The sequence below is a fragment of the Leucoraja erinacea genome, chromosome 2, assembly GCF_028641065.1.
Source record: "Leucoraja erinacea ecotype New England chromosome 2, Leri_hhj_1, whole genome shotgun sequence".
Lineage (NCBI taxonomy): Eukaryota > Metazoa > Chordata > Chondrichthyes > Rajiformes > Rajidae > Leucoraja > Leucoraja erinaceus.
Genome location: NC_073378.1, coordinates 84,472,466 through 84,499,814, shown reverse-complemented (window position 1 = coordinate 84,499,814; position 27,349 = coordinate 84,472,466). Strand labels below are relative to the sequence as shown.

The following is a 27,349-nucleotide window of genomic DNA, read 5'->3' as shown; positions in this document are numbered from 1 at the left end:
TGTTTCAATGAAATTCCTTCAAAATTTCGTTCCTTCTCGAGAAATCAACATTCATACCGCTGCGTTGTAAGCTGCTCAAGTAAAATATGAGGTGCTGTTTCTCCAATTTGCATGTAGCCTCACTGACAGTGGAGGAAGTCCATTGATCTTTTCCCTCTAATTTCAAGTAATCCTGTGTTCCCTCTTTCGCCCGTCTCCCACCCTACTCTTCCTACTAGTTCCACTGTTTGAATCCTTGTGTCCCTTTCTTATCATCACTTCTGCAGCCAACAATGGGCTCCACTCCTCCTTGGTCATCTGTTGCCTGCCGTACTTTGTTCTGGCCTTATCCTACCTCCAATTCTCTCTCTTCCCCCCGCCCCTACCCCCTCCCAGTATTTAAGATGAGATTGCAGTGGATAGGGCACCGAGAAGCTCCACCACATGTTGCCTGGGATGGCATTGCTGTTACATTGAGAAAGTAGATAGGTTGGGTTTGTTTTCCTTAGAGTAGGAAATTTGAAGGAGGGGAATGATAAGACTACAACATAATGGAGCACAGATAGGATATAAAGTAAAAAACGTTTCCATACATGCACAGGGCTCGAAATTAATGTTTGCCCGGGTGCCAATGGCCACCGAAAGTCCCGCTGGGCAACCTAAAAGCCTGGTCATTTTGCCCGGCTTGACACTGCAGACACTGGTTTATACTGAAGAGACACAAAAAAAACTGGTGTAACTCAGCGGGTCAGGCAGCATCTCTGGAAAAAAGGAATAAGTGACGTTTCAGGTCGGCGGTGGCTCCACCTCCTCCTGCACCCGGCGTGCCCAGATAGCGACCATTGCGTGCCACTCCGTCAACAGCGATAAACGCTTTCAAAACAAACCCTCCCGCACGCCGAGAGGTGGGAGGAAGGGGGAGGCCCCCTTCCGCTGTCTGAAGCACCTTCCTGTTGGCTGGCAGAGGAGGGGAGGCGGTTGGGAGATCCCAACTGCCTCCCCATTTGGCGGCTGCACTTGGCGGTGGACTGGGATGGCCAAGGCAGCGGGGCGATGATGCCGGTGTTGTCGGAGGAGTGCTGACCTCCCTCCCTCGCTCTCTCTCTCTCTCCCCCCCCCCTCCCCCCCCCCCCATCCTGGGACACCTCCTCTCCATCTTGCACTGATCCCCATTCCCGCCTCTATTCAGTCCTCACTAACATCCCCGTGCACCCCTCCCCATCTACGCCACCCCCTCCTGCACTGCTCCCATTCATCATGTACTGCTCCACCCATTCATCCTGCACTGATTTCCCGATCCATCCTGTACTGACCCCGTCCTCCATTTATCCAGCACCGATCTGCCCTATCCATCCTGTAGTGATCTCCCCATTCATCCTGCACTGATCCCCCCTCCATTATTCTGCACCTATCCCTCCATTCATCCTGTACTGATTCCCCCCATTTATCCTGTACTGATTCCCGCCATTCATCCTGCACTGATCCCTCCCATTCAATCCCCAGACAACCCCCGCACTCTCCCCTCACAATTTTACCTATTCCAACCAACACGCACTAATTCCCCTGCCTCAACCCATCCATCCTGCACATGATTGCCTTCTCAACCCCCCCCCCCCCCCCCCCCATCTATCCATCCCGCACTGATTCACCCCCCCCCCCCCCCCCCCCCACCCTCCGACCCTACTGCGCTGGAAATGTCTTCAGAGCAGTGGGTGTAGTGCGGGGTGTCGGAGCGAATGACGAGCCCCGCACAGCAGCAGCGGCTCCACCTCCTCCTGCACCCGGCGAGCCCTGACAGCAGCCGTTGCGTGCCACTCCGCCAACAGCGGAATGCAATCAAATGTGTTTTAATTCCCGATGTTATTTTTTGTTTTAATCCATAAAGATGGATTAATTAAATCGTGAACACGTGAAACATTAAAACCGCAGTGTTCGATTGTTACAGCTGCCATTTACACTTTCATTTTAATTCATTTTAATGGCAAATCAATGCTCTTAATATGGAGTATCAGTACTGTAGTTATTTAATGAGCAACATTCACAACTATTCGTTTTTATTCGTTATCCTGGTTTTACTTCTACAGTCGATCATATACATCACAAAGTTGGTCAGGCGATATTTCAGTTGAAATTTGAAAGTTAATTCTGAAGTGGGAATGGTGGAAACAGCATTTATCAATACATTTTTGTTAATTTGTTGCTTACAAACTGGGCATCTTCATTGCTGTTCACAACACATAACTAATCTGAATGTCCGGTAATGTCGCATTTTTACACGTTTAAACATATTACCAAAAGAACATTTGCTGCAGTTATGTCCTTTGGCCATCTCTTGTCAGTTAGTGTAATGTTTAACCGGTCAGATGGGTATAGTCGGTTTTAACAGATATAATCATAAAATGCCTTAGAAAATACCTTGCAACCTGTATATTTTGTTGTGGATAAATTATGTGGGAAGCGAGAGTGTTTATGTACCAATAGCAATAACGACCCATGCTATGGCCATGTCATAAGTGTCGGTCCTTCACAGAAAACATGCTTGAATCAATCTGTAGTGTGCATGCTTAAACATATATGTTACCATGGTCCAGGATTTATTGACACAGGTTGATCATACGCTGAATAACCCAACCACATTTTTGTTTGGAAGTGGAAAGAAATAATCTGGTGGCCGATTGGGAAAGGGGGAGATGCAGCGAGACCTGGGTGTCATGGTACACCAGTCATTGAAGGTAGGCATGCAGGTGCAGCAGGCAGTAAAGAAAGCGAATGGTATGTTAGCTTTCATTGCAAAAGGATTTGAGTATCGGAGCAGAGAGGTTCTACTGCAGTTGTACAGGGTCTTGGTGAGACCACACCTGGAGTATTGCGTACAGTTTTGGTCTCCAAATCCGAGGAAGGACATTATTGCCATAGAGGGAGTGCAGAGACGGTTCACCAGACTGTCTTATGAAGAAAGACTGGATAGACTTGGTTTATACTCTCTAGAATTTAGAAGATTGAGAGGGGATCTTATAGAAACTTACAAAATTCTTAAGGGGTTGGACAGGCTAGATGCAGGAAGATTGTTCCCGATGTTAGGGAAGTCCAGGACAAGGGGTCACAGCTTAAGGATAAAGGGGAAATCCTTTAAAAACGAGATGAGAAGAACTTTTTTCACGCAGAGAGTGGTGAATCTCTGGAACTCTCTGCCACAGAGGGTACTTGAGGCCACTTCATTGGCTATATTTAAGAGGGAGTTAGATGTGGCCCTTGTGGCTAAGGGGATCAGGGGGTATGGAGAGAAGGCAGGTACAGGATACTGAGTTGGATGATCAGCCATGATCATATTGAATGGCGGTGCAGGCTCGAAGGGCCGAATGGCCTACTCCTGCACCTAATTTCTATGTTTCTATGTTTCTAATAGAAATTGCATTAATTGCAACGTGTAAAAAGAGGAGAGAAACTGTATTATAATTTTACTGCATGTCATTGTGGTATATATCATGTCTTGATTGATGAATATGCTTAGTTTGTGACTTCATTTGAAGCAGAAATAATATGTAAATGCTTCATTGAGCATAATTCCGACTGGTAACTACGCACTTCGGCCGAGCACATTATCACACGCGTCATGCAAGCTGTCTTAAATGACCACCTAAACTATCATTTGGCAACCTAAAAAGCTGCCTAGGTTGCCCGGCTGACAAAAGAGAAAAAAAGTTAAGTGAGAGCCCTGATGCAGATAAGAGGTGTTGAGGTGACCAGAGGATGAACTTTGTCACCCGAGGATGATTGAAATATGGAACATACTGCCCAAGTGATGGAGGAGCCAGGCAGTATGTGACCCACTTGCCTGCTGCAAATGTTTCCTGTTAATTCAATTTGGATTAATGGAAACACTAAATGCAAGGTAAATTCATATTTGGGTTAAGTTCTATGATCATAAATAAAAGACAAGCAAACAAGATTTGCCAGAAAACAAATTATATGAAGTGAAATTTCTTCCATCTCTTCATTATGAGAACCATGCTGTACGTCTTCTTTACTACTTCCTCCACACCCGGTATGACGTTCATAAAGAAACCAACACGTAGGAAGCATACTGACAATAGGTTCACTTACATCAAACATCTGTTTGCACTTCTTGAACTTCATTGTTTTTTCATTTATTTCTTGACTCATTTTACTGATTTTCGTTTGCACCAAGAGATCAAATGTGTAGTCGAATGGAGCAGGCATGGCTGCTATTGTGAAAAGAGCAGAACGTTAACATAAAAGTTATTCAATGAAATTATGTTACAACCAAACAACCATGAAGGATACAACCTTAAAAAAATAGGAATAAGTAGGCAATACATCCCCTTGAGTCTGTTCTCCTGAGCAATAAGATGATGGCTGATCAGATTGTTACATCAACTTCCCATTTGCTACCATTCTCCCAAAATTCCATATATTGTTTATCATGCATCGATCACATTCTGCCTTAAAATAGGCAGATAATAAGCTTCTAATGCCTCCAAGGAGGGGTTATAAAGACTCCAACTGTTTGAGAAAAACAAACAAGAAGGGTCTCGACCCAAAACATCACCCATTCCTTCTCTGCAGAGATGCTGCCTGTTCCGCTGAGGTACTCCAGCTTTTTGTTTCTATCTTTGATTTAAACCAGCATCTGCAGTTCCTTCTTACACATCTTTCATAAATGGGCAAATCATTATTTTTAAATGTTAGTTTTGGAAATCTTTTCTCATGATATCTTATGTTCAATCTGGTCATCCCATATTTATCTAAGCTCCAGCAGGTAAAAGATTTACTTAATCAATTTATTACATCTTAGTCAAAAAGTCATACAGCATGGAAACAGGCCCTTCAGCCCAACTTGTCCATGCCTACCAAGATGCCCCAACCACAATTGTCCCACCTGCCCACATCTGGCCTTTTAAACCTTTCCTATCCATGTACCCGTTTCCTCCTTTCCCCTTCTTTGTATGGTTCTCTCTCATCCCATCTCCCATTCCCTTTTATCCCTCCTCTTTTCCCGTCGTCCTGTCCTCTCACACCCACATCTCCCCTCTCCAGCTTTACATTTCATTCTTCTCCTCCTCTAGTTTACCGTTTAGTCCACCCATCTGCCAACAAAACTCTCCCTACCATTGGAATCCACCCATCACTTGCCAGTCTTTATTCAACCCCCATCTATTTTCCAGCTTTCTCCCCCTAATCCAATCACTGAAGAAGGATCTTGAATCAAATGTCCAGTCCATTCCCTCCACAAAAACTGCTTGCCCCGCTAGTTCCAGCAGCACCTTCCTGTCAAAGCTAAGTGGGTTGATAGAGTTGACCTGAAATAGCAGAAATTATCCACCGTGCAGGATTTGTGTTAGACATATGCCTGATTATGATTACTAACATGTCAAACTTTGTATCCAATCAGCACAGAGACTCGCAATTCATTAAGTGAATTTAAAATGCAAATGTATCATCTGTGCCCAGCAATTTCTGAATAGTGCACAGTGATTTGCTTTTGTTCCAAAATAATTACAGTTAATGGATCAAAACATGGTTATATGATTAAAGCAGATACTGGAGCATCGGAAGAAATTCAGACAATAAATTATATTTTGGAATATTTCTATAATGAAACTGCAAATTTGCAAAATGCGTCCAGTTTATTGAGCAGTTATGAAGTCTTGGTATATCATTAAAATCTCACTAGATTTTCAGAATATATTCCACAGGGATTAGTTCAAATATACATTATATTCCTTTCAAGTTCATGTGATTTCACCTCTATAATTGTGGATAAGATTGCAGTCTATAAAAGTGCCCTGGATTGCTGACAGCAACACTTGAATTTCCATATTAAATTGGATGTGTAGAAAATCCTCAGGCTGTTGTTAATTTAATGGGGTGATGGCAGATAACACCAGTAGTTCCTCCATCATTACTCAAGCTATAATACATACTATTTTTTGTTGTTTTATTAACTACAAACGAATATACAAATTCACGCAACAACTAAATTATGTAAAAATGCAGAGGATATGCAGACTTCATTTGCATTTTACAAAGAGAAAAGTATGCAGACAAACTATTTTTAGAAGTATATATATGTTAATTAATGCAGGATACCTAAAATTGCTTGTTTACCATTATGGATAGAGGCTAACAAAGTGCACAGTACCTGGAAAAGTGTCTTGAGTAAAATCTGCTGCAGACACTGGAGGTGAATCTGTATTTGTTTCATTATCAGTTAGTTTCTGCTTGTTAGAGAATGGTCCATCTTTTTTCTCTTCCTATTAATATAATTACATGATTAGATTGACCTCTTTAAGGAATTGTTAGGGATTATTCAGGGGTCATAAATAAGTGGATAAAGCAGGCATTAATTCAAACAAGAAACAGAAAACCCGTTCTAGCATACATTGCAGGTTGTATCAGTCTGAAATTAAAAAGGACAGCTTTGTAAACAAACTGGGCTGTCTACTGACAAGACCATGGGAAGTTCTTGTATGTATCAGCTAAATGCAAGATAATGCGGTATGTTAATTGGCCTACATCAAACCTTACATCTTCAGCCCAAGTTATTTTGCGCCATTATGGCAGAGATGAAGGAAACTTCCAGACCAGACTTATTTTGTAATTTGGCACATCAAAAATGGTTATAGGCACATGTGTCTGTTTATCAATAATTAAGAGTATTTGTGTACTCAAGAGAGTCAGCCCTCACAAACCACCCCCTATCCCACTTCAGAAGCTTTTAGACCATCCATATGAATTAGTTGTCCCAGCAAAGGAGTTTGAACATTCAAAGGCATATTGTCAGTTCCAATGTAAAAGTGTAATTCAAATGTACCATTTGTCAGACTTAAAATACAAAATTAAACATATCAATGTAGCTATTGAAATTATACTGAATCGTGTCCCGTTTAATTTGATCTGAAGATGCACTGAGTTTGGGACATCCTATTGAGATGGATTCCAAGAGTCTTTTCAATTGGCTTAGTTCACAATTCAACAGCAATTAACATCTTTACAAAAGATATGATGAAAGAATATGCATTTAAGAAGGAACTGCAGATGCTGGAAAATCGAAGGTAGACAAAAATGCTGGAGAAACTCAGTGGGTGAGGCAGCATCTATGGAGCGAAGGAACGTTTCGGGTCGAAACCCTTCTTCAGACTGATGTGAGGGTGGGGGCTGTGGGAAGAAGAAAGGAAGAGGTGAAGCCAGAGGGCTGAGGGAGAGCTGAGAGTAGAAAGTAAGGACTACCTGAAATTAGAGAAGTCAATGTCAAAACCGCTGGGGTGCAAACTGCCAAAGCAAAATATGAGGTGCCGCTGCTCCAATTTACGGTGGTCCTCACTCGGGGCCATGGAGAAAGCCCAGGACAGAAAGACCGGATTCGGAATGGGAGGGGGAGTTGATGTGCTGAGTCACCGGGAGATCAGGTTGGTTATTGCGAACCAAGCAGAGGTGTTGGGCGAAGCAATCACCGATGGAGAGCAGCTGACATCTAGAGCAGCAGATGCAATAGATGAGGTTGGAGGAGGTGCAGGCGAACCTCTGCCGCATCTGGAAAGACTGTTTGGGTCCTTGAATGGAGGAGGTGAAGCGACAAGTGTAGCATTTCTTGCTGTTGCAAGGGAAAGTTCCTGGAGAGGGGGTGGTTCGGTTGGGAAGGGAATTGACCAGGGAGTTATGGAGGGAGCGGTATCTGCGGAAAACAGACAGGGGAGGAGATGGGAAGATGTGGCAAGCGGTGGGATCACGTTGGAGGTGGTGAATATGTCGGAGGATTATTTGTTGTATGTGACGGCTGGTAGGGTGGAAGGCGAGGACAAGGTGGATTCTGCCCTTGTTACGAGTGGGGGTGGGGGGAAAGAGATGGCGAGTGAGAGCAATGACTGGGTATAGAAGAGACCCTGGTGAGAGCCTCATCTATAGTAGAAGAGGGGAATCCCCGTTCCCTGAAGAATGAGGACATCTCCAATACCCTGGTGTGGAACGCCTCATCCTGGATGCAGATGCGGCGCAGACGGAGGAATTGGGAGGAGGGGATGGCGTCCTTACAGGAAGCAGGGTGGGAAGAAGTGTAGTCCAGATAGCCATGGGAGTCAGTGGGTTTATAGTGGATGTTGGTCAGTAGTCTATCACCTGTGATGAAGATAGTGAGGTCAAGAAATGGTAGGGAAATGGCCGAAATGGTGTATTTGAGTACTGGAAGGAAGTTAGTGGTGAAATGGATGAAGTCAGTGAGTTGTGTGTGGGTGCAGGAGGTAGCACCAATGCAGTCGTCGATGTAGCGGAGGTAAAGTTCGGGGATAGGGCCACGGTACACCTCGAACAAGGAATGTTCGACGTACCCTACCAAGAGTCAGGCATAGCTAGGGCCCATGCACGTGCCCATAGCTATGCCTTGTATTTGGAGGAAACGGGAGCAGTCAAACGAAAAGTTATTAAGGGTAAGGACCAGCTCCGCTAAGTGGAGGAGTGTATCAGTAGACGAGGATTGGTTGATTTGGAGGAAGAAACGGAGGGCTTTGAGGCTCTCCTGGTGGGGGATGGAGGTGTAGAGTGACTGGACATCCATGGTGAAGATGAGGGAATGGGGGCCTAGAAAACGTAAGTCCTGGAGTAGATGAAGAGCGTATGAAGTGTCTTGAACATAGGTAGGGAGGGATTTAACCAGGAGGAATATGCACTGGTATTCATTAAGATGGACACAAAATGCTGGAGTACCTCAGCAGGACAGGCAGCATCTCCGGAGAGAAGGAATGGGTGAATTGGGGGCCTGTCCCACTTAGACGATTTTTCAGGCGACTGTCAATTTGCCGGCAGTCGTCTGAAAAACCGGCGACTGGAACGGCGCCTGTCAGAGTGGAACACACAAACACACCGCTTCCTTCACCAGCGGTTACGCAGGGAGGGACAGGGCAAGGGGGAGGAGCGTAGTCTGAGTGAAATTCACACGGTGCAAAGAATGAGTGGAGACAACTTTTAAAAAGCCAGAGATGCACAGCTGTGAAGCTCGGCGGACATTAACATTACCAGTCGGTTATCCTTGGTTCTGAAAACTACTGCTTACTTTTTTTTTCCCCCAATGAGCCAATGAAATTTGCTGTACCGGGTACAACCTACGAGAACCTACGACAACCTTACACCTCCTTGCAACGCACTACCATTGCACCTACGGCACGAGAATTCTCACTACTCTCCATGGCGGCTTCATTCTGGTCGCTGCTAATTTTTCAACATATTGAAAAATTTGCGGCGACCATAATGAGGCCACGACTAGTTCCCACAACGCGGGAACTACTCACGACTATGAAGGTTACTACCCGGCAACCACCTGCCGAAGTGGGACAGGCCCATAAGAGACAAGTTTCAAGTTTAGTACAGTTCCAGAAGGTGGCACGGTGGTGTAGTTGTATAGTTGCTGTCTTACAGCGCCAAAGACCCAAGTTCAATCCTGACTCCGAGTTTTGTACGTTCTCCCTGTGACCGTGTGGGATTTCTTTGGGTGCTCCGGATTCTCCCACGTTCCAAAGACGTGCGGGTTTGTAGGTTAATTGCCATCTGTAAATTGTCCCGAGTGTGTAGGACAGAAATAGTATATGGGTGGTCGCTGGTCGGCACGGATTCGGTGGGTTGAAGGGCCTGTTTCCATTCTGTATCTCTAAACTAAACTAATTATCAAGAAAGCTGAACATGCTGAACCTGCAATAAAAACAGAAAATACTGGATAAACTCAGATCTGGCAGCATTTATGGAAAGAGAAACTGTTAATGGTTCAGCTCTGGGACCTCCAGAGCCTATCCATGGTTGCTGCCTGACCTGGTGAGTTTCTCCAGCATTTTCTGACTTAGCTTAGTTCAAGTCCTGATCAACAAGCTTCAGCGCAAAAAATCTACTTTGACACTTTAATGCACTATTGTCAGCCCTCTGCAACATCAGAGATGTCTATTGAATGGCACGTTAAACCAAAGCACACTCAGGATCTCATGGCAGTACTTCAAAGATGAGAAGGGACCGTGAACAAGGTACTATCTACTCTGTGATCAACATTTCCAAAGTGGATTATCTGGTCATTATCACACGCTGTTTATGGGAGCTTGTTGAAAGGGTTTAAAAGGATCTACATAATTGAAAGTTTTTATTGCCAGTACTCTTGGTGCTCTGTAGAAAACATTAAACCTCTCCTTGGTTGGAGAGTGTCTGTGCTTTTTCTTCAAATGTGAAATTCACATACTAATAAAATAATGAAGCGTGGGTAGCATTTAATTGTTTTTAAAGCACGAATCATGCACGATAAAATGCTCACTGAAAGACACCCTTCTGACTTCTTGGGTGCCAACTACCTCCAGTAACTTTCCCTCAAATGAACATGGCATACGAGATGAACGTTTTACAATGAGCATTGCCAGGCTACAGAATAACAATATCTCAACTACTCATTCATGTTTTCCCCGCAGACTTCCATCAATATTTATACTGTGCGATTTTCCCCTCCCATTCTAGAAATGACTCGTGAATTTTTTTTTCATTATTTCAGGATGATCCAAAGGGTTTGACAGCAAATTAATTACTTCAAAAGTGCGCACTACTTATTTTGTAATTGCACAGCAAAGTCCCACAAATGGCAATGTAATAGGCCAGTCAGGTTGCATTGATGTTGTTGATTAAGAAATATTTTATGAAGACACCAAATGTAACCCCTTGTTCTACAAAATAATGAATGAGGCCCACTTACATCCACTTGGGAGAATGGCTTTGTGTCCTTATTTGATTGCATTTCTGATAATAGAACACTAGTTCTGAAACGCTCGGCTAGATTATTTATTGGAGCTTCTGGAACTGGACTTCAACCCACAAACTGTCAGCTCAGAATGACACTGCCAAACCATATCTAAGAGTAATTATTGAGCCCTACTCCTAAATCAGCATATGTATGGGATTCCCAACTACATTAGCACTGAATGGGTTTGCTTAATATCAAGTAAAACAGATTGTTAGCTTGAGAATTCTCATGAACTGAATGGAACAAGGCCATACAAGGTAATACTCAATATATACTGTTGGTAGAATCTTGGATGGGAGAGAAATAAAGGTAAACAAGGCACCATGGGTTACATTATATACTAGCAAGCCAAAAAATATAAACTGCAATTTCTAGGCATAGGCCTTTAAGCTAAAGATTACAACGATAACCCCTACATAGTTATTTCAGAAAACCTTCAATAAAATTAGAATTTTAAGGAAGTACAAGAAATCTGAAATACAAATGATCATGTTAATTAATCTACTGAAATAAATAAATCTGGAAAAATAACTTTATATTACAATCTTTAATTTTGTTTTGCATCGCCCAATGAGAAAATCTAAATATTCAACTCACCAACTGCTCTGTGAGTTTGGTAACTTGCTTCTGCAATTTTTGACAGTCCTTGTATTTGTCTTTGTAATGTTCTGCAGCCATTTGAAGCCTAAGTTTTAAATCTTCAACCTCTTTATGTAGTTCTTGTTCCACAGTACTGCCAGCCACCGAAAAACCCTAGTTATAAATTTCATAATATGATGTCACTTAACATCTTATCATACACTCTCAAACCTTGTCCACAAATATGTTTTTATTCTTGAGGTGAATCGTATTTACCCTCTAAAACACAGTAAATTAAATAACAATCCCCAAAGCCTTTTTCAATTAAAAGGGAGCCAGGAGAAGAGAGTATGATGACTAAGATGGCAAAAGACAACTGGAGGTGAAAAAGGAAGAAAACGGACAGGATGTCAAGAGGATGGCAGGAAAGGAAAGGGCGGGGGCTGGAAAGGGGGAGGTTAGAAGGAGGTAGGTTGGAGGGGCACAGATCGAGAATGCAGAGACAAATGGGGACAAAAGAATGAGATTGGATGAAGATATGGAGAAGAAAGATAATCTTGAGGGGGAGCAGGAAAAAATATACATATTCGAAAGGGTTAAGAAAATAGTGAGAAGAGTGAGAAAGAGTGAAGAAACTAAATCTCAACTAACCAACCAAAAAATCCAACCTCATCAAAAAAGAAATATATACCTTCTCTTTTTTTGATAAAGCAGCCCTTAGCATTTGTATTTCTGCTGTATACTTATTTTCAGCATCGGCAAACTCCTTTTTTAGCAGATCAATTTTTATTCTTGCGCTATGCAGATCACCCATTGTCCTGTCGCGAACATTAGAAGTATCAGCAAGCTCCCGAGCCATCAAGACAACTCTCTGCTCACTCGCTTGCAGGTGCTCCTCAGCTTTTCGTAACGATTCCCGAAGAATAGATACTTCATCCTAACATTCAAAGCAAGAAAGGAACATGCTTTAGATCTCATAATGGCATACATTCATGTATGAACTCTTGTACACATTAAATAATTGGAAAGACCCATCATCAATAGGCTAGAAACAATTCTATGACTAGTTTAATAAACCAGCAGATACTGAGAATAAAAGCATTTTAAAGTGCTTAGGCAATAAAATAGTCTCCTGTTACCACAGCAGTCCCACAGTAAAACATGTTTTCAAAATGGCTAAGAAAACAAGGCATAAGAGACAGCCCACCAAGCCCCTCGTGGTTGATCTACTCTAGTTCAACAACTCTTCTGTGCCATTTCCCCACACCCCAAAATATTTAAAATATCTACACTGCCCTCCATGTTTGGGGCAAAGTTCCATCATTTATTTATTTGCCTCTGTACTCCACAATTTGAGATTTGTAATAGAAAAAAATCACATGTGGTTAAAGTGCACATTGTCAGATTTTAATAAAGGCCATTTTTATACATTTTGATTTCATTATGTAGAAATTACAGCCGTTTGTTACATAGTCCCCCCATTTCAGGGCACCATAATGTTTGGGACACAGCAGTGTCATGTAAATGAAAATAGTCATGTTTAGTATTTTGTTGCATATCCTTTGCATTCAATGACTTCTTGAAGTCTGCGATTCATGGACATGTCGTCTTCTCTGGTGATGCTCTGCCAGGCCTGTATTGCAGCCATCTTTAGCTTATGTTTTGTGGGCTACTCCCCTTCAGTTTTCTCTTCAGCATATAAAAGGCATGCTCAATTGGGTTCAGATTGTGTGATTGACAGTTACTCAAGAATTGACCATTTTTTTAGCTTTGTTGTTTTAGCAGTATGTTTGGGATCATTATTTTGCTGTAGAATGAACCACCGGCCAATGAGTTTTGAGGCATTTGATCGAACTTGAGCAAATAGGATGCGTCCATACACTTCAGAATTCATTATGCTACTACGATCAGCAGCTGCACGTAAATAGATTTATTTATTGCTCATATTTATGTCGCTCTTCTAGGGAGATGCAAACTGAATTTCGTTGTCTCTGCACTGTACACTGCACAATGACAATAAAGTTGAATCTGAATCTGAGGTCTCATCAATGAAGGTAAGCAAGTCAGTACCTTCAGCAGCCATACATGCCCAGACCATGACACCCCCACCACTGTGTTTCACAGATGAGATGGTATGCTTTGGATCTGGGGCAGTTCCTTCTCTCCTCCAAACTTTTGTTTTTGCCATCACTCTGGTATGTCAATCTTTGTCTTATCTGTCCACAAGACCGTTTTGCAGAACTGTGGTTGCTCTTTTAAGTACTTCTTGGCAAACTTCTTGTAACCTGGCTATCCTACTTTTGCAGCTAACCAGTGGTTTGCATCTTGCAGTGTAGCCTATGTATTTCTGTTCATTAAGTCTTCTGCAGACAGTGGTCATTGACAAATCTACACTTTGCTCCTGAAGAGTGTTTCTGATCTGTCGGACAGGTGTTTGGGGATTTTACTTTATTATAGAGAGAATTATTTCGTCATCAGCTGTGGAGATCTTCCTTCGCCTGCCAGTCCCATTTGCGATTAATCAGCTCACCAGTGCTCTCTTTAATGATGTTCCAAACAGTTGATTATGGTAAGCCTAAATTTTTGCTGATGTCTCTAACAGTTTTATTCTTGTTTCTCAGTCTCATAATGGCTGCTTTGACTTTCATTGGCACAAATTTCATCCTCATGTTGATAAGGTGATGGAATGACGGGAGGAAAGACTAGGTGCTGAGAGCTCTCTTATACCTGCATTAAGGAGGCAATTGAACACATCTGATCAATTACAAACACTGTAAAGCCATGTGTCCCAAACATTATGGTGCCCTGAAATGGGAGGACAGCTGTAATTTCTACATGGTGAAACCAAATGTTTAAAAATACCCTTTAATAAAATCTGACAAATCTGCACTTTAGCCACGTGATTTTTTTTTCTATTACAAATCTCAAATTGTAGAGTACAGAGGCAAATAAATAAAAGATGGGTCTTTGTCCCAAACATTATGGAGAGCACTGTATATATCTACTTTCTGTTTAGTAGACAAAGAGTGGAAAGATATACTTTAACGGTATAACTAATGATCTGACCTCTACCCTCTTTGGTGGCAGAAAATTCCAGAGATTCACTGCTCAGAGATGGAAGAGAAGATCTACGCTACATTTCCAAGGAACTACTCACAGTACTTGACCTTTTCAAACTTTGAGAAGTTCAAGATTTTAAGAGACAAAGCAAGCAATCTTATACAAAGACAAATCACCATTTAGATCAAAGGCACTTTAGCAATGATTCAAAAAGAGACGTTTGACGCAGCTCAGGAATGAGGGGTAGAATTTGTCTAACGAAGGGGACCCAAAAACTCAATGTTAATTGAAATAAATGTTAGTTTAAGTGTAGAAGAAGAGATTAACTTATTTTAATTCAAAATTCCTTTTTTGTCAAGTTGAAACATTAATTTGAAGCCAGAATTGATGCCTGGAGCAAGGCAATTATCCTGAGATCTGCTAAAATCTGCAGTGGCAAAACCTTGTGTCGAAATAGGGCTTCACACAATGTAATGTTATCACATGAACGGGCCAGAACAAGTGTTACATATGAAACAATGAAAGCAGCTCTGGCAGCTAGCTAAAACATACTGCTGAACGGTGTCAAACATGGCACAAACAATCAATGCTTTATTCATTTCTTCATTCCTCTTGCCATTTCAATTCAGACTTTTTTGCTGCCTTCTTGCCATTTGCAAGGGGAGAGAGAGAAGGGGGGGGGGGGGTCGAGAAGGGGGGGGGGGGGGGGAGAAGGGGGGGGTCGAGAAGGGGGGGGTCGAGAGGGGGGGGGGGGGGGGGAGGGGGGGGGGTCGAGAGGGGGGGGGGAAGGGGGGGGGTCGAGAAGGGGGGGGAGGGGGGGGGGTCGAGAGGGGGGGGGGTCGAGAAGGGGGGGGTCGAGAAGGGGGGGGTCGAGAAGGGGGGGGTCGAGAAGGGGGGGGTCGAGAAGGGGGGGGTCGAGGGGGGGGGGGAGGGGGGGGGGGAGGGGGGGGGGGGGGGGGGGGGGTCGAGAGGGGGGGGTCGAGAAGGGGGGGGGTCGAGAAGGGGGGGGGTCGGGGGGGGGGGGGGGGGTCGAGAAGGGGGGGGTCGAGAAGGGGGGGGGTCGAGGGGGGGGGGGGGGGTGTCGAGAAGGGGGGGGTCGAGAAGGGGGGGGGGGTCGAGAAGGGGGGGTCGAGGGGGGGGGTCGAGAAGGGGGGGGGTCGAGAAGGGGGGGGGGGTCGAGAAGGGGGGGGTCGAGAAGGGGGGGGGGTCGAGGAGGGGGGGGGGGTCGAGAAGGGGGGGGGGTCGAGAAGGGGGGGGTCGAGGGGGGGGGTCGGAGGGGGGGGAGAGAGGGGGGGGGTCGAGAAGGGGGGGGTCGAGAAGGGGGGGTCGAGAAGGGGGGGGGAGAGAAGGGGGAGGGGGGTCGAGAAGGGGGGGGGGTCGAGAAGGGGGGGGAGAAGGGGGGGGGGGGGGGGTCGAGAAGGGGGGGGGGTCGAGAAGGGGGGGGGGTCGAGAAGGGGGGGGGGTCGAGAAGGGGGGGGGGGATCGAGGAGGGGGGGTCGAGAAGGGGGGGGGTCGAGAAGGGGGGGGGGTCGAGAAGGGGGGGGGGGGTCGGAAGGGGGGGGGTCGAGAAGGGGGGGGTCGAGAAGGGGGGGGGGGTCGAGAAGGGGGGGGGGTCGAGAAGGGGGGGGGGTCGAGAAGGGGGGGGGGGTCGAGAAGGAGGGGGGTCGAGAAAGAGAGGGGCCGAGAAGGAGGGGGGTGGAGAAAGGGAGTGGAGGAACTAAACTCGCTAGCGAAATGTGAAAAATGTCGGCGTTTTTTGGAGGAGCCGGGCGGCAGCAGCCATTATGGTTGCTGGCCAGCAGGAGGCGGAAAGATGAGTGGGTGGGCGGATTTTATTAATGATGTGTACAGACAAATGACAAAACGTTATGATAAAACGTCCCACCGCTAGCAACATGGTAACGATCTCTCCGTTTCAGCGTGTTGTTTCGACGGACACACACACACACAAAAAAGTATATAGATAGATAATAAAGTTCAGCGGGCATTTAACCTACCGGTCGGGTTTCCTTGGTCCTGGAAAATGCCGATGAGCCAATCAAAATGCCCGGTAAGCGAAGGAGATTGCCTACGGCTGCCCTCGACTGCCTGTAACTCAATAGCAACCCCACTCCACTGCACTACGAGTTAAAAATAACCATGCCGACCAAATTTTACTTGCGTAAAATTTTTCAACATGCTGAAAAGATTTCTGCGACCTAGCTGAGGCCACGAGTATTCGGGAACTTCCCTCGAGCATGAAGGAGAGTTCCAGCGACCTCATAGGACCTCCTAGGACCACGTGTCGACCACACTGCGAGTTTGAAGATCGAAGACACTCTTCTAAACTAGCAGATTAGGTCGCCCAAGTGGGACAGCCCCTTAAAGGCTTGCCATTGATTTCTTGATTTACAGAAGGGATGCTTTGCTGGAAAATAATTTGCATAGTGACATTTTGTAGTGGAAAGGCTGGTGAAAAGCATCACGGAAAGTCTGGTACATTATACTTTAGAAAAACAGTGTGGAAACAGGCCCTTCAGCCCACCAGCGATTACCCCTCACATTAGCACTATCCTACACTAGGGACAATTTAACCAAAACCAATTAACCTACAAACCTGCACATCTTTGACGTGTTGGAGGAAACTGGAGCACCTGGAGAAAACCCACGCGCAGTGACAGGGAGTGTGTGGGTGGGTGTGTGTGTGTGTGTGTGTGTGTGTGTGTGTGTGTGTGTGTGTGTGTGTGTGTGTCTGTGTGTGTGTGTGTGTGTGTGTGTGTGCGTGTGTGTCTGTGTGTGTCTGTCTCTGCGTGTGTGCTGTGTCCTGTGTGTGCCTGTGCCTCACACATCTGGGCACAATCTGGTTAATTCCTATTTTATTCCAAACGCTAGGCCACAGCCTTCCCATTTTCACACATTCTATTCACATTTTCCCGTCGAGGCGATCTTCCAGTTGCATTCCTACCTATATTTCCGAACCTTTTAATCATTTAAAATTTTAAAACAGCCAAACTCAACCATTTTGAGAAAACAAAAAAATCTGACTGACGTCTCTATCCCCCTCCCTCTCTACCCCCCTCTCCCTCTTTATCCCCCTCCCCCATTACCACCCCTCCCTCTCAACCACTTCTCCATCTCTAGGGAGTAGTGAGTATTGGGACCTATGGGTGAGTGGTGGGATATTGTATTCGGGGACCAGCCCTCCACTGTAACACCGCGCACCCCCCCCCCCCCCCCCCCCCCCGAATTGGGGGACGGGACCCAATGGGTCCCACTTGTATATATTACTAAAACTCTCACCTTTGTTTGTATGTGTGTGTTCTCCAAAACCGCTAAAACGGTACATAATAGCGCTACAATTTTTGGCCCACATTTCTCACCATTGCCCTGCGGTGTGCATTAGCCAAGTTTCGTTACGATTGAAGTTATGTTTTACAAGTTATTGACATTTTAAACTTTACAAAAAACACTTTTCCACTTGCCCTGCCCGTCAGCCACGTTCAACGTCACAACAACGTTACAATGGGATCCCAACGGGTCTGCCCCCAGCGAAGTTGGCCCGCAACCATCTTGCAATCAACTTTCACATTGCCATGTTTTTTTTTTCGTGTGTACTTAACTGACCTCACAAGGACCCAATGCCTCCACATGTCCTCTATTCACCTTATTAACTTAACTTCAGCTGTCAACGGCACAACTTTGAACGTGGCAGTCTTTGTTTCCCATTTGCCAGCCACTTCTCTATCCATGTCAGCACTCTACCCCCAATACCATGTGCCCTAATTTTGCCCACTAATCTCCTATATGGGACCTTATCAAATGCTTTCTGAAAGTCCAGGTACACTACATCCACTGGCCCTCCAGTTTCCATTTTCCTAGTTACATCTTCAAAAAATTCCAGAAGATTAGTCAAGCATGATTTCCCCTTCGTAAATCCATGCTGACTCGGACCGATCCTGTTACTGCTATCCCTGGCCCTGGCCCATTTATCAGCCTTCAGTCCCATCAGTCTATCCAACACCATTTCCTGCCTAATGTGGATTTCCTTCAGTTCCTTGTCACCCCAGATCCTCTGGCCACAACTATTGTTTGTGTCCTCCTTAGTGAAGACAGATCCAAAGTACCTGTTCATTTTAAAAGGTCAACTTATTGGTTTGAACATATTTAGAACTGGAACAAAATTGATTTTCCCTCTGATTTTATGCCTCCAATTTTCTATCTCATTGGTGATAGAAATTGGAATCTACTGGCACTGGTTCTCCAGCAATTGTGCTGTGCCTTATTGAGATCATACTGACCTTCTTGTATCATAGGAGGTCATCCTTTTTGAAAGCTGCTGGACTTCAGCAAAGATTAAATCTTTCTTGGCATCCAAGGTCTCTGGTTAGGGTAGACCCTAATACTCTTTTTGTCAACTATTTTTTGTGTGAAATTGGTAACAGGTATATTCATTCAGGTTGGATGAAGTGATCTTGAACATGTCCTAATCCACATACTCAGGACAATCCTGAAGTAGATTTTCAGCATCCATGGATCACTACTGTATTACATGCTTTATTGATGCCACTTATTTTATTCTGTTTGTAAGTCAGCAATTGCAGCAGCAACAGATAATCAAACTGCCCAAAAACAAGGGCAAAGGAAATAGATATAGGGAGAATCTATTAAGGCTTAGCAATAGGTGAAGGTCGAGAATGTGAACACCCTCAGTGGGGCTAGAAACATGCAAAAGTATTTGGGTAGCACCTTCCTTTAGTTTGCTTGATTGTTATGCCATAGTATAAATGGCCAATGCTTAGTGGTGCAACTTGTAATGAGTTTACAGATGTGGAAGTTATTGTAAATATGCATTTAAGAACACTTAAAATTATTGCAGTGTAAAAGGCTTGGCCAAAACTTCAATTAATAACTCAGTTTTGCATATATTGAAATTTTATTAACATTAAAAAAGGACAAGGAATATACTTATACTTTGTGGGGCTAAAGGTAATCTAAAACATCATGGGATCTTTTTGTGTATTCCATGAGAGCAAAGGATTTTCCATCTCATGATAAAGACAGCATTTACAACAACATGACATTCCTCAACACTACAGTCATCATACTGGAGTGCTGGATATTTCTTTACTCAAGTCTCTGTAATGAGACTTAAGCCCAACCTCTGACACAGAACAGTAATTCTAACAACTAAACCACATGCTCATAATCTTATCACTTGCCATCTAGCAAGTAAAATAAAAGTTAGAAATGGTCTAACTGTAATTATGTCAGATCAGAGCCAGCCACTAGGTATAGCCAAGTATTATCTCTGAAAACAATTAGCCTGCAAAAGCCAAGTTCATAAAAGAATGCCAAAAAGAGTAAGCAGACACTTTTTGTAACTACCAGCTGTTTCTAATTTAACATTCAAGATAAGTAAACATTGACTGGTCTGTAAAATCTTACAAATAAATGGACAAAACTGTCTAGACAGATAAGAATATCTGGTATTGTCCCTTAGAGGTCACTTTCTTATCAGTTTGGTGCCAGATTAGAAGGGTGAGAAATCAGGGAATTAAACATCTTCTCCAGCAGCTAAATTTACACATCAGTGTCTTTTATTCCCCGGCTCCAGGAGAATGAAAGATGGTCTAATTGAAACTTAAGAAAGTCCTGCATATGTCAAGAACATAGATGCAGGGGGTAATGATGTTCTAGGGTGAGCAGACTGGAACTTATTTCAGAAGATTGGAAAGGCTGTTTAGAACTAAGATGGGGATACATTTCTTCCTGTGCAGAGGAAATTCCTTGGAATTGTGGAGGATGGTGGAGGCTCCTAATTCTTTAAAAACAGGATTGAAACATTACTGAAGAGATAGGGAATCCGAGGAAATATCAAGTGCGGAAAATGGAGCTGAGGCAATATCTTGATAAATGCCATAACAGGCTTGTAATACTAGGTCATCTCCTCAGAGTTCTTGAACATTAGCATTATTATTGGACAAATTGGGCAAACTACAAATTACCTTTGAAGTGTTGTATTCTCTGTGTCTTTCTAAAGCCCTCATCACCCACTTGATAACAAGTGATATATAATTGAATGGGAACAATCATATGGCTTAATCACTTAACCCGCCTGTACATTTATTAAATGTACACAAATTGTGGCAGCAAAGCAAGCAAACGCAGTGTATGAAATACCATGGTAGACAAAAATGCTGGAAAAACTCAGCGGGTGAAGCAGCATCTATGGAGCGAAGGAAATAGGCGACGTTTGGCGTCGAGACCCTTCTTCAGACATTCCTTCGCTCCATAGATGCTGTCTCACCCGCTGAGTTTCTCCAGCATTTTTGTCTACCTTCGATTTTCCAGCATCTGCAGTTCCTTCTTAAACGTATGAAATACCATAATTCTTTCTCCTGATATACAATAACAATGAAGACATACGAAGCAAAGTCTGAAACAATACTGCCAATAATCTATTGATTGCCGAGACATAAATAACTTAAGAACTCATGGTACTGAAAAGTTTGCCTTCTGAAATAACAGTTCTTACCATGTTCGAAGAATGAACTAGCATTTCCTTTTGCAATTTCTCTTTTTCCGACAAGCACTGTTGTAATCTTCCTACTTCTTCCTTGAAATGGGTCAGCATGCTCTCTTTATTTACATCAAGATTTTTAAATGACTGCATTTCTGTTACCATCTTTGTGTTTTCAATGTCTGTATTTTTTGCATGAACCTGAAAATAATTAAAATTTGTTAAAAGGGTAATTACATGGCTTGATAGCAAGTACAAATTACTACTGAATAGTTGGGGGGTTCTGCTAAATCTTATGCAATGTTGCATCATGCACATATTGCAAAAGTAACCACCTGCAAGTTTGTTACAAATCCCAAAATAATTGATTTTTAGTAGAGATGTTCCGAGATGGTTGATTTATCAAGAACATTAACATAATGTAGATTTTGCTTAGCAAGTACAGAAAGATCAGAGGAAATTTGAAAATATCTATTTGCTCATACTAAACCAATTCCATTATGGGGAACTTAATGTGTGCGATTTTTGTTAAAATGTTTGACTGAAAATTCAAAGAGTAATTCAAACTCCTCAATGACTATATTTCTTCATTTTTACTTTGAAGATAAAGGAAACTATAAATAGGGAGAATTATGCTGAAGATACATAGGGTTAGGGATCCAAATGCTTATGAAATTCTTAGATATCTATCAAGCCTGGAACATTCCCCACCCAAAGCAATTTCATTTATTTTTGAGTGTTCAAGTGCTTGTGGAAATGTGAGATGGCAGCAGTTTTGTTTTAGTTATTGGGATTGACGAGTTGCTGGAAAGGCCTGTGTGTAATGGCCTTGGGAAGGTGATGATGTTCACTTTATTGAACCACAGACATCTTACAGTCCTTTGACTTTAAAACTCAGAGATATAGCATGGAAACAGACCTCTCGGCCCACTGAGTCGGTGCTGACCACCGATCACCCGCACACTAGTGCTATCTTACACACTATTTACAGATGTCAATTAACCTACAAACCTGTATGTCTTTGGAGTGTGGGAGGGATACGGAGACAACCTACGTGGTCACAGGGAGAACGTACAAACTCAGTACATACAACACCCGTAAACAGGATCAAACCCAGGTCTCTGATGCTGTAAGGCAGCAACGCTACCGCTGCGCCCTTCTTTAATTGTTTTTTCAATCAAGTGTGATTGAATAATCAATACTTCTAATTGACAATCAATACTACTGTGAGGAGGAAGTTTGAAGATTTAAACCACATTGCAAAATTTAAAAAGTTATATTTACTGGTCAAGATAGTGTGCAACTTAAGAGAGAAATCTTCCTGTGGTGATGTTCCTACACAGCTGTTGCCCTTGCCCACCAAGGGATGATGCAAGCTGTAGGTTTGGGAGGATCAGTTTTGGAATAGTCCAGGTAGGTAACGTGAATATTTTTTATGACAGGAACAAATGCTTAATATGGTGGTCAGTGTATTTTGGTCTATTTGAATCATTCTTTTTGGTTCTTTCAACCTTCAACTACATAAAGCGAATAAGCTCATCCCTAAACTTTGGCCTTAGGGCCTCCATCTGCAACCGGCATCTGAACTTGCAGACTAGCAAAACTAAGTTTGTTAGAATTAGTCATGATATTTCTTGCGCCCCCTGAATGTCCGCACTGGTACACCTCAAGGTTGTATGCTCAGTCCCTTGGTCTATTCCCTGTATGATTGTGTGGCAAAGTACCCCAACTTGATTTTAAATTTGCTGTTGGTACTGTACTACTGTTGTTGGCCGGATCAACAACAACGATGAAACCAAGTACAGGAATGAGATAGCAAACATTTGAGTCATGACATCAAGGTAACAAATTAGCCCTAATGCCAGCAAGACAAAAGAGTTAGTTGGTGACCTAAGGAAACAAAGGGTTAAACATAATCATGTGTTCATGTGATCGACAGCGCCATGTCCCTCGGTATCCGTTTCACCAGCAACCAAACCTAGTCCCTGTCCTTGATTAGTAATGGCGTCGAAGGTTACAGGGAGAAGGCAAGAAAAATGGGATGAGAGAGAAAAGTAGATTAGCCATGATTAAATAGCAGAGTAGACTCGATGGGCAGAATGGCCTAATTCTGTTCCTATGGTCTATGGTCATTACACTGAAGCGGGGATCAAGAAAGCGCTTCAGCGTATTTATGTTCATAAGACATGGGAGCAGAATTAGGCCATTTGCCCCCATCGAGTCTGCTCTGCCATTCTATCATGGCCGATCTATTTTTCCCTCTCAACCCCATTCTTCTGCCTTCTCTCCATAACCTTTGACGAACTTTAATATCCACTTTAAAAATATCCAATTAAATGCCCTCCACCACCGTCTGTGGTAATGAATTCCACTAATTCACCAATCTGTGGCTAAAGAAATGTGCCCTCTGGTCCTCAACTCTTATACTACAGGAACAACCTCTCCACATCCATTCTATCTAGGCCTTTCATTATTCAGTAGTTTTCAATGGGAGGAAGTCCAGAAGCTTTACTTTTTTTTTGGTGTTTGAGATAATACAGCATGTTCACGAGGATTCTTTAGAAATAGCAGATGTGCTACAGGAAATATTCTGAATGCATTTCAGCTTGGTATGGCAACTGCTCTGCTCTCGACTGCCTGAACCTGAAAAGAGTGGTGAACACAGCCCTATCCAACTTTTTTCCACCTCATCACTTCCTTCCACCTCGTCCATTTTCACAGTGCATAGCATGAGGAAGGCTGCAAGTATCGTCAAGGCTGCCTGATTGATTCCTTATTTAGTTAGTCCAAAAATTCATTTTGTTGTCTCAATTCATTTCGTTGTCTCAAATTGAGACAATGACAATAAATTTGAATACAATACAATACAATACAATTATTCTTCAATTTCAGATGGCACCAATTTGGCAGCATTCTGCTATTTTACGGTCACACTTGCATTTATTGTTCAATGAGAAATTTCCTTTTTTGTTGATGTGTACAACAATAAACTAAGTTGAATCTGGATCTGTGTTGCTTTATATTTTAGGCTGTAATAGATTCATTCAATATTTACCCAAAAAACTGAATGAACACAAGGTCGATTAATCAATATGAACTCCATTTTTTTTTTTTTTTTTTTTATTTTTACACATTGTGAGATGGCCTTTACATGATCATTACAATCGTTTGCATGACTAAGATTTAAGACAAATTATTCAAATAAAATCAAAAGCTATTACTATTTTTACCTTGTAGAGCTCTTTCTCGTCTTTTTCATTCTTCAATTGTAATTCTAATTGTTCTTTTTCAGCAATTAATCTCCTCAGTTTGTGCCTTATGCTGGTGAAACAATTTAACATCAAGTTGTACATTAATATGCATTACAAGAAAATAAAGAATATAACATAAGTTATAGAAGATTTTATGGCTCTCAAGTCTGCTTCACTGTGCGTTGTCCACTTGGCTACCTAATCCTCATTCATTTCCTGAAAATCATTAAAACAACTCCCTTCCCAGCATGTACATTGTCATTCATTCTTAAAATTTCATATTACTCAATGATAGATATCACCTCAAGTGCTTCAAATTTAATTGAGTGTAGTTTCAATCTCCTACGAGACTGATTTCCTTACCAGGAATAAATGTAGTGAATTTATGCAGAACTAGATCCTGCCTATTTAAGTAAGAATGACCCAAAACTGCATACCATACTCCAAACAGAATCTCAGAGCCCTGACAAATCTCCCTACATCTGTACACCTAACATTTTGCAATAAAAGTAAAATATCACTGACTTTCTGATCATTTGATTGCAGAGTCCTATGTCCTTCTCACTTTGCAGTAATTATACTGGACTTTGGTGCATTGCGGATTCAGTAGATTTTTTTTATAAATTGAGATTGTGCCATGAATAGAAACGGAGTAGGTTAGACCATTGCTCACTGCAAGTGGAAGACCAAGAGGTAATCTCATTGAAATACATAGAACAATGAGGGGTAACCAATTATGTACAATTAAAAATCTCAAATGGGGGTAGGTATAGTTTAAGCATTGGTCATTTGAGACCGAAATACTAAACGCCTTTATTTAATTGTAAATGATTGGAATTTATTTCACCAGATGGCTTTGGATGCTCAATCAAGTGTATGGAAAGTTCAGTAGAGTAGGTTTTTGGAACCAAGGAAATAAATTTGATATGGGATTTACAGGAAAGTAAAACGGAGGTATTGTATCATTCATGATAGTGAATAACCTTACACCCTACGTTCTTTAAGGACCTGCTTGAAAAATGTGTTGCTGGCGAAAGCAGCTGGATGAAAAGGGATATCAGAATGGTGCTATGAAAAAAAAACAAAAAACAAAAAAACATGAATGTGGTGCTCATACTACTTTGGGCCAGAACTTGCCATCAGCAATGGACAGTCCCTACTTTGTATAGCACTTCTCAGCACGCTCTAGCCAAAATTTGTAAACGACAAAATGTCAACACTATTTAAAGAATTTAATGCAAAACGCACATGCAAATCAGACTCCCGTAATAATTATGAATCAAAATGGGAAAGTAACTAAAGAGCATATCAATATTTTTCTAACCTATCCAATTCAGTTTCCTTTGCAATCGCTTTTTGATTGGCAGTTACTATGTCTTCTTCAAGTTGTGTAATTCTAGTAGCAACTTCCTTATACTTCTTTTCAAAATCATCCTTCTCGATTTTCAATGTTTCTGAACTCTGAAAGAGATCCTATTCGTACAAATTATAAAAAAAGTGTTAGTAAGAATTTGAAAGCAAAATTTATATTTTGTACATATACATGCAACAAATATTTTCATGTGAACATAGTTGCTCTTCAATGCACAAGAGCATTAACTGCTGCAATCTTCCAAATTTGGTCTCTCTAATGTTCAAACCATACTGAATTTACCTTTTTTGTTCTTTCTATTACCAAAACCTTCATCTCTGTAATATAGGTAAATTTCTTTCAGCAGTTATTTTCTAGTGAAATAACCTGAAGGGACTCAGTGGATCATGCAGCATCTGCAGAGGTAGAGGGACAGTCAACATTATGAGTTTAGACCAGGGGTCGGCAACTTATGCCCCTCCCCCCAGGCCAAATGCGCGGCCCATAACCTGAAATCATCCGGCCTGCAGGTGTTTTTTTTCCCCCGTAATTATCCGTCCCGCAGACTTCCGTCATCTCTGATACCTCCTGGGCCCCAAGGCCGCAGCTCCCAGGAGCAGTAATGCAAGGACGCAAGGAGGCCTGCGCTGGCGGCTGCAATGGTGGAGCCGCCGAGCAGCGCCGAGCTCTGGCTGTACCGCATCCTGCACAAAGCCGCCGGCACGGCCACAACCTTCTGTGTGTCTGGGCTTCACTGTCGGGATCGGGGTTGTCAATAGGCCAGGGACGAGTGAGTGTGATTATTTTAGCCTTCAGGACAGAGCCAAGGCAATGGTCCATAGGTACGCCAGGTTGGTGAGCGCCCGTAACTGGGGGCCAGTGCTCCGTCTGGGTGGTGTCCTCGAAGGGGCGGGATCTATGTGGACACGTGATTTGATGCCTGCCATCCAGTGCGGGATCCATGTGTACACGTGATAGATGTGGCCCGCCATCCGCTCACAGACGTGCGTCCTGGCCCCGATGCAGACCAAGGTTGCCGACCCCTGGTTTAGACTTTGCATGAGCAAATCCAGCAGATATGTTGTTCTTCCCATTTGCGTGGGGACAGTCCATACCAAGTTAATGTTGAATTATTTTATTTTAAGTAACTTCTACCTACACACCCCTCCCCTAGCACCCTTCTTCTACCCTAGTTATTTAACCAGATGCACAGTTCACCACCTCATGAGATCACACCTTCCCTACCTAATAATGGGCTGACCACCTGCCCGAGGTAATTTGGTTCCTGCTCCGATTGGTCTGGTCTTGCCTCGCCTCTGGCCAAACAGAGGTATTCAGCCAAGAATTATTTTCAGTAGCTGGAAAGATTTTGTTATTGTGTAAATCCAAACCACTGAATCCAAAGGTGCATCTCCACATCAGCAGATAAAACCAACACGCCCTCCTATTTAATCAGCTTCAACAAGCCTGGCAAAGTTAAGAGCCAAATAAAACTATGGATATTAATTTCATACAAAACTGAACTTTGACTTTAAAATATTCTTTACTGCCAATAATAGAGGAAGTATGTGGAATAAACTATTGATTTTTCACAGAAGCAATGCATTTATCTTCATACCTTGTTATCCTTTTTTATTTGATCGGAGATTTCTTTCTCATGATGAATTTCTTTATCAAACTTTTCTATGCGCTCATATAATTGACCAAGTTGCTCTTCATGCCCAGATTTAACTTCCAAAAGTTCCTCTTTTTCTTTGAGCAACATTTCAATCTTTTGCTGAATATACAGAAAACAGGAGTAATTTTAATACGGTGTCAAAAATCTAATTTAAACGTTAAAATAACCCATA

General features: G+C 42.8%; 1 protein-coding gene across 2 annotated transcripts in view; it reads right to left on the bottom strand.

Annotated features, from left to right (window-relative positions):
- Window positions 1-27,349, bottom strand: part of tax1bp1b (Tax1 (human T-cell leukemia virus type I) binding protein 1b) — a 97,478-nt gene that overhangs the window by 32,714 nt on the left and 37,415 nt on the right. For both annotated transcript variants that reach the window (XM_055659915.1, XM_055659924.1), the window contains exons 5-12: window positions 27,118-27,276; window positions 25,473-25,621; window positions 24,128-24,218; window positions 20,913-21,098; window positions 12,030-12,275; window positions 11,357-11,512; window positions 6,143-6,254; window positions 4,084-4,205 (exon numbers count right to left, since the gene is read on the bottom strand). In XM_055659915.1, coding sequence (XP_055515890.1) covers window positions 4,084-4,205; window positions 6,143-6,254; window positions 11,357-11,512; window positions 12,030-12,275; window positions 20,913-21,098; window positions 24,128-24,218; window positions 25,473-25,621; window positions 27,118-27,276 — 1,221 coding nt within the window. The remainder of the gene's footprint in view (window positions 1-4,083; window positions 4,206-6,142; window positions 6,255-11,356; window positions 11,513-12,029; window positions 12,276-20,912; window positions 21,099-24,127; window positions 24,219-25,472; window positions 25,622-27,117; window positions 27,277-27,349) is intronic.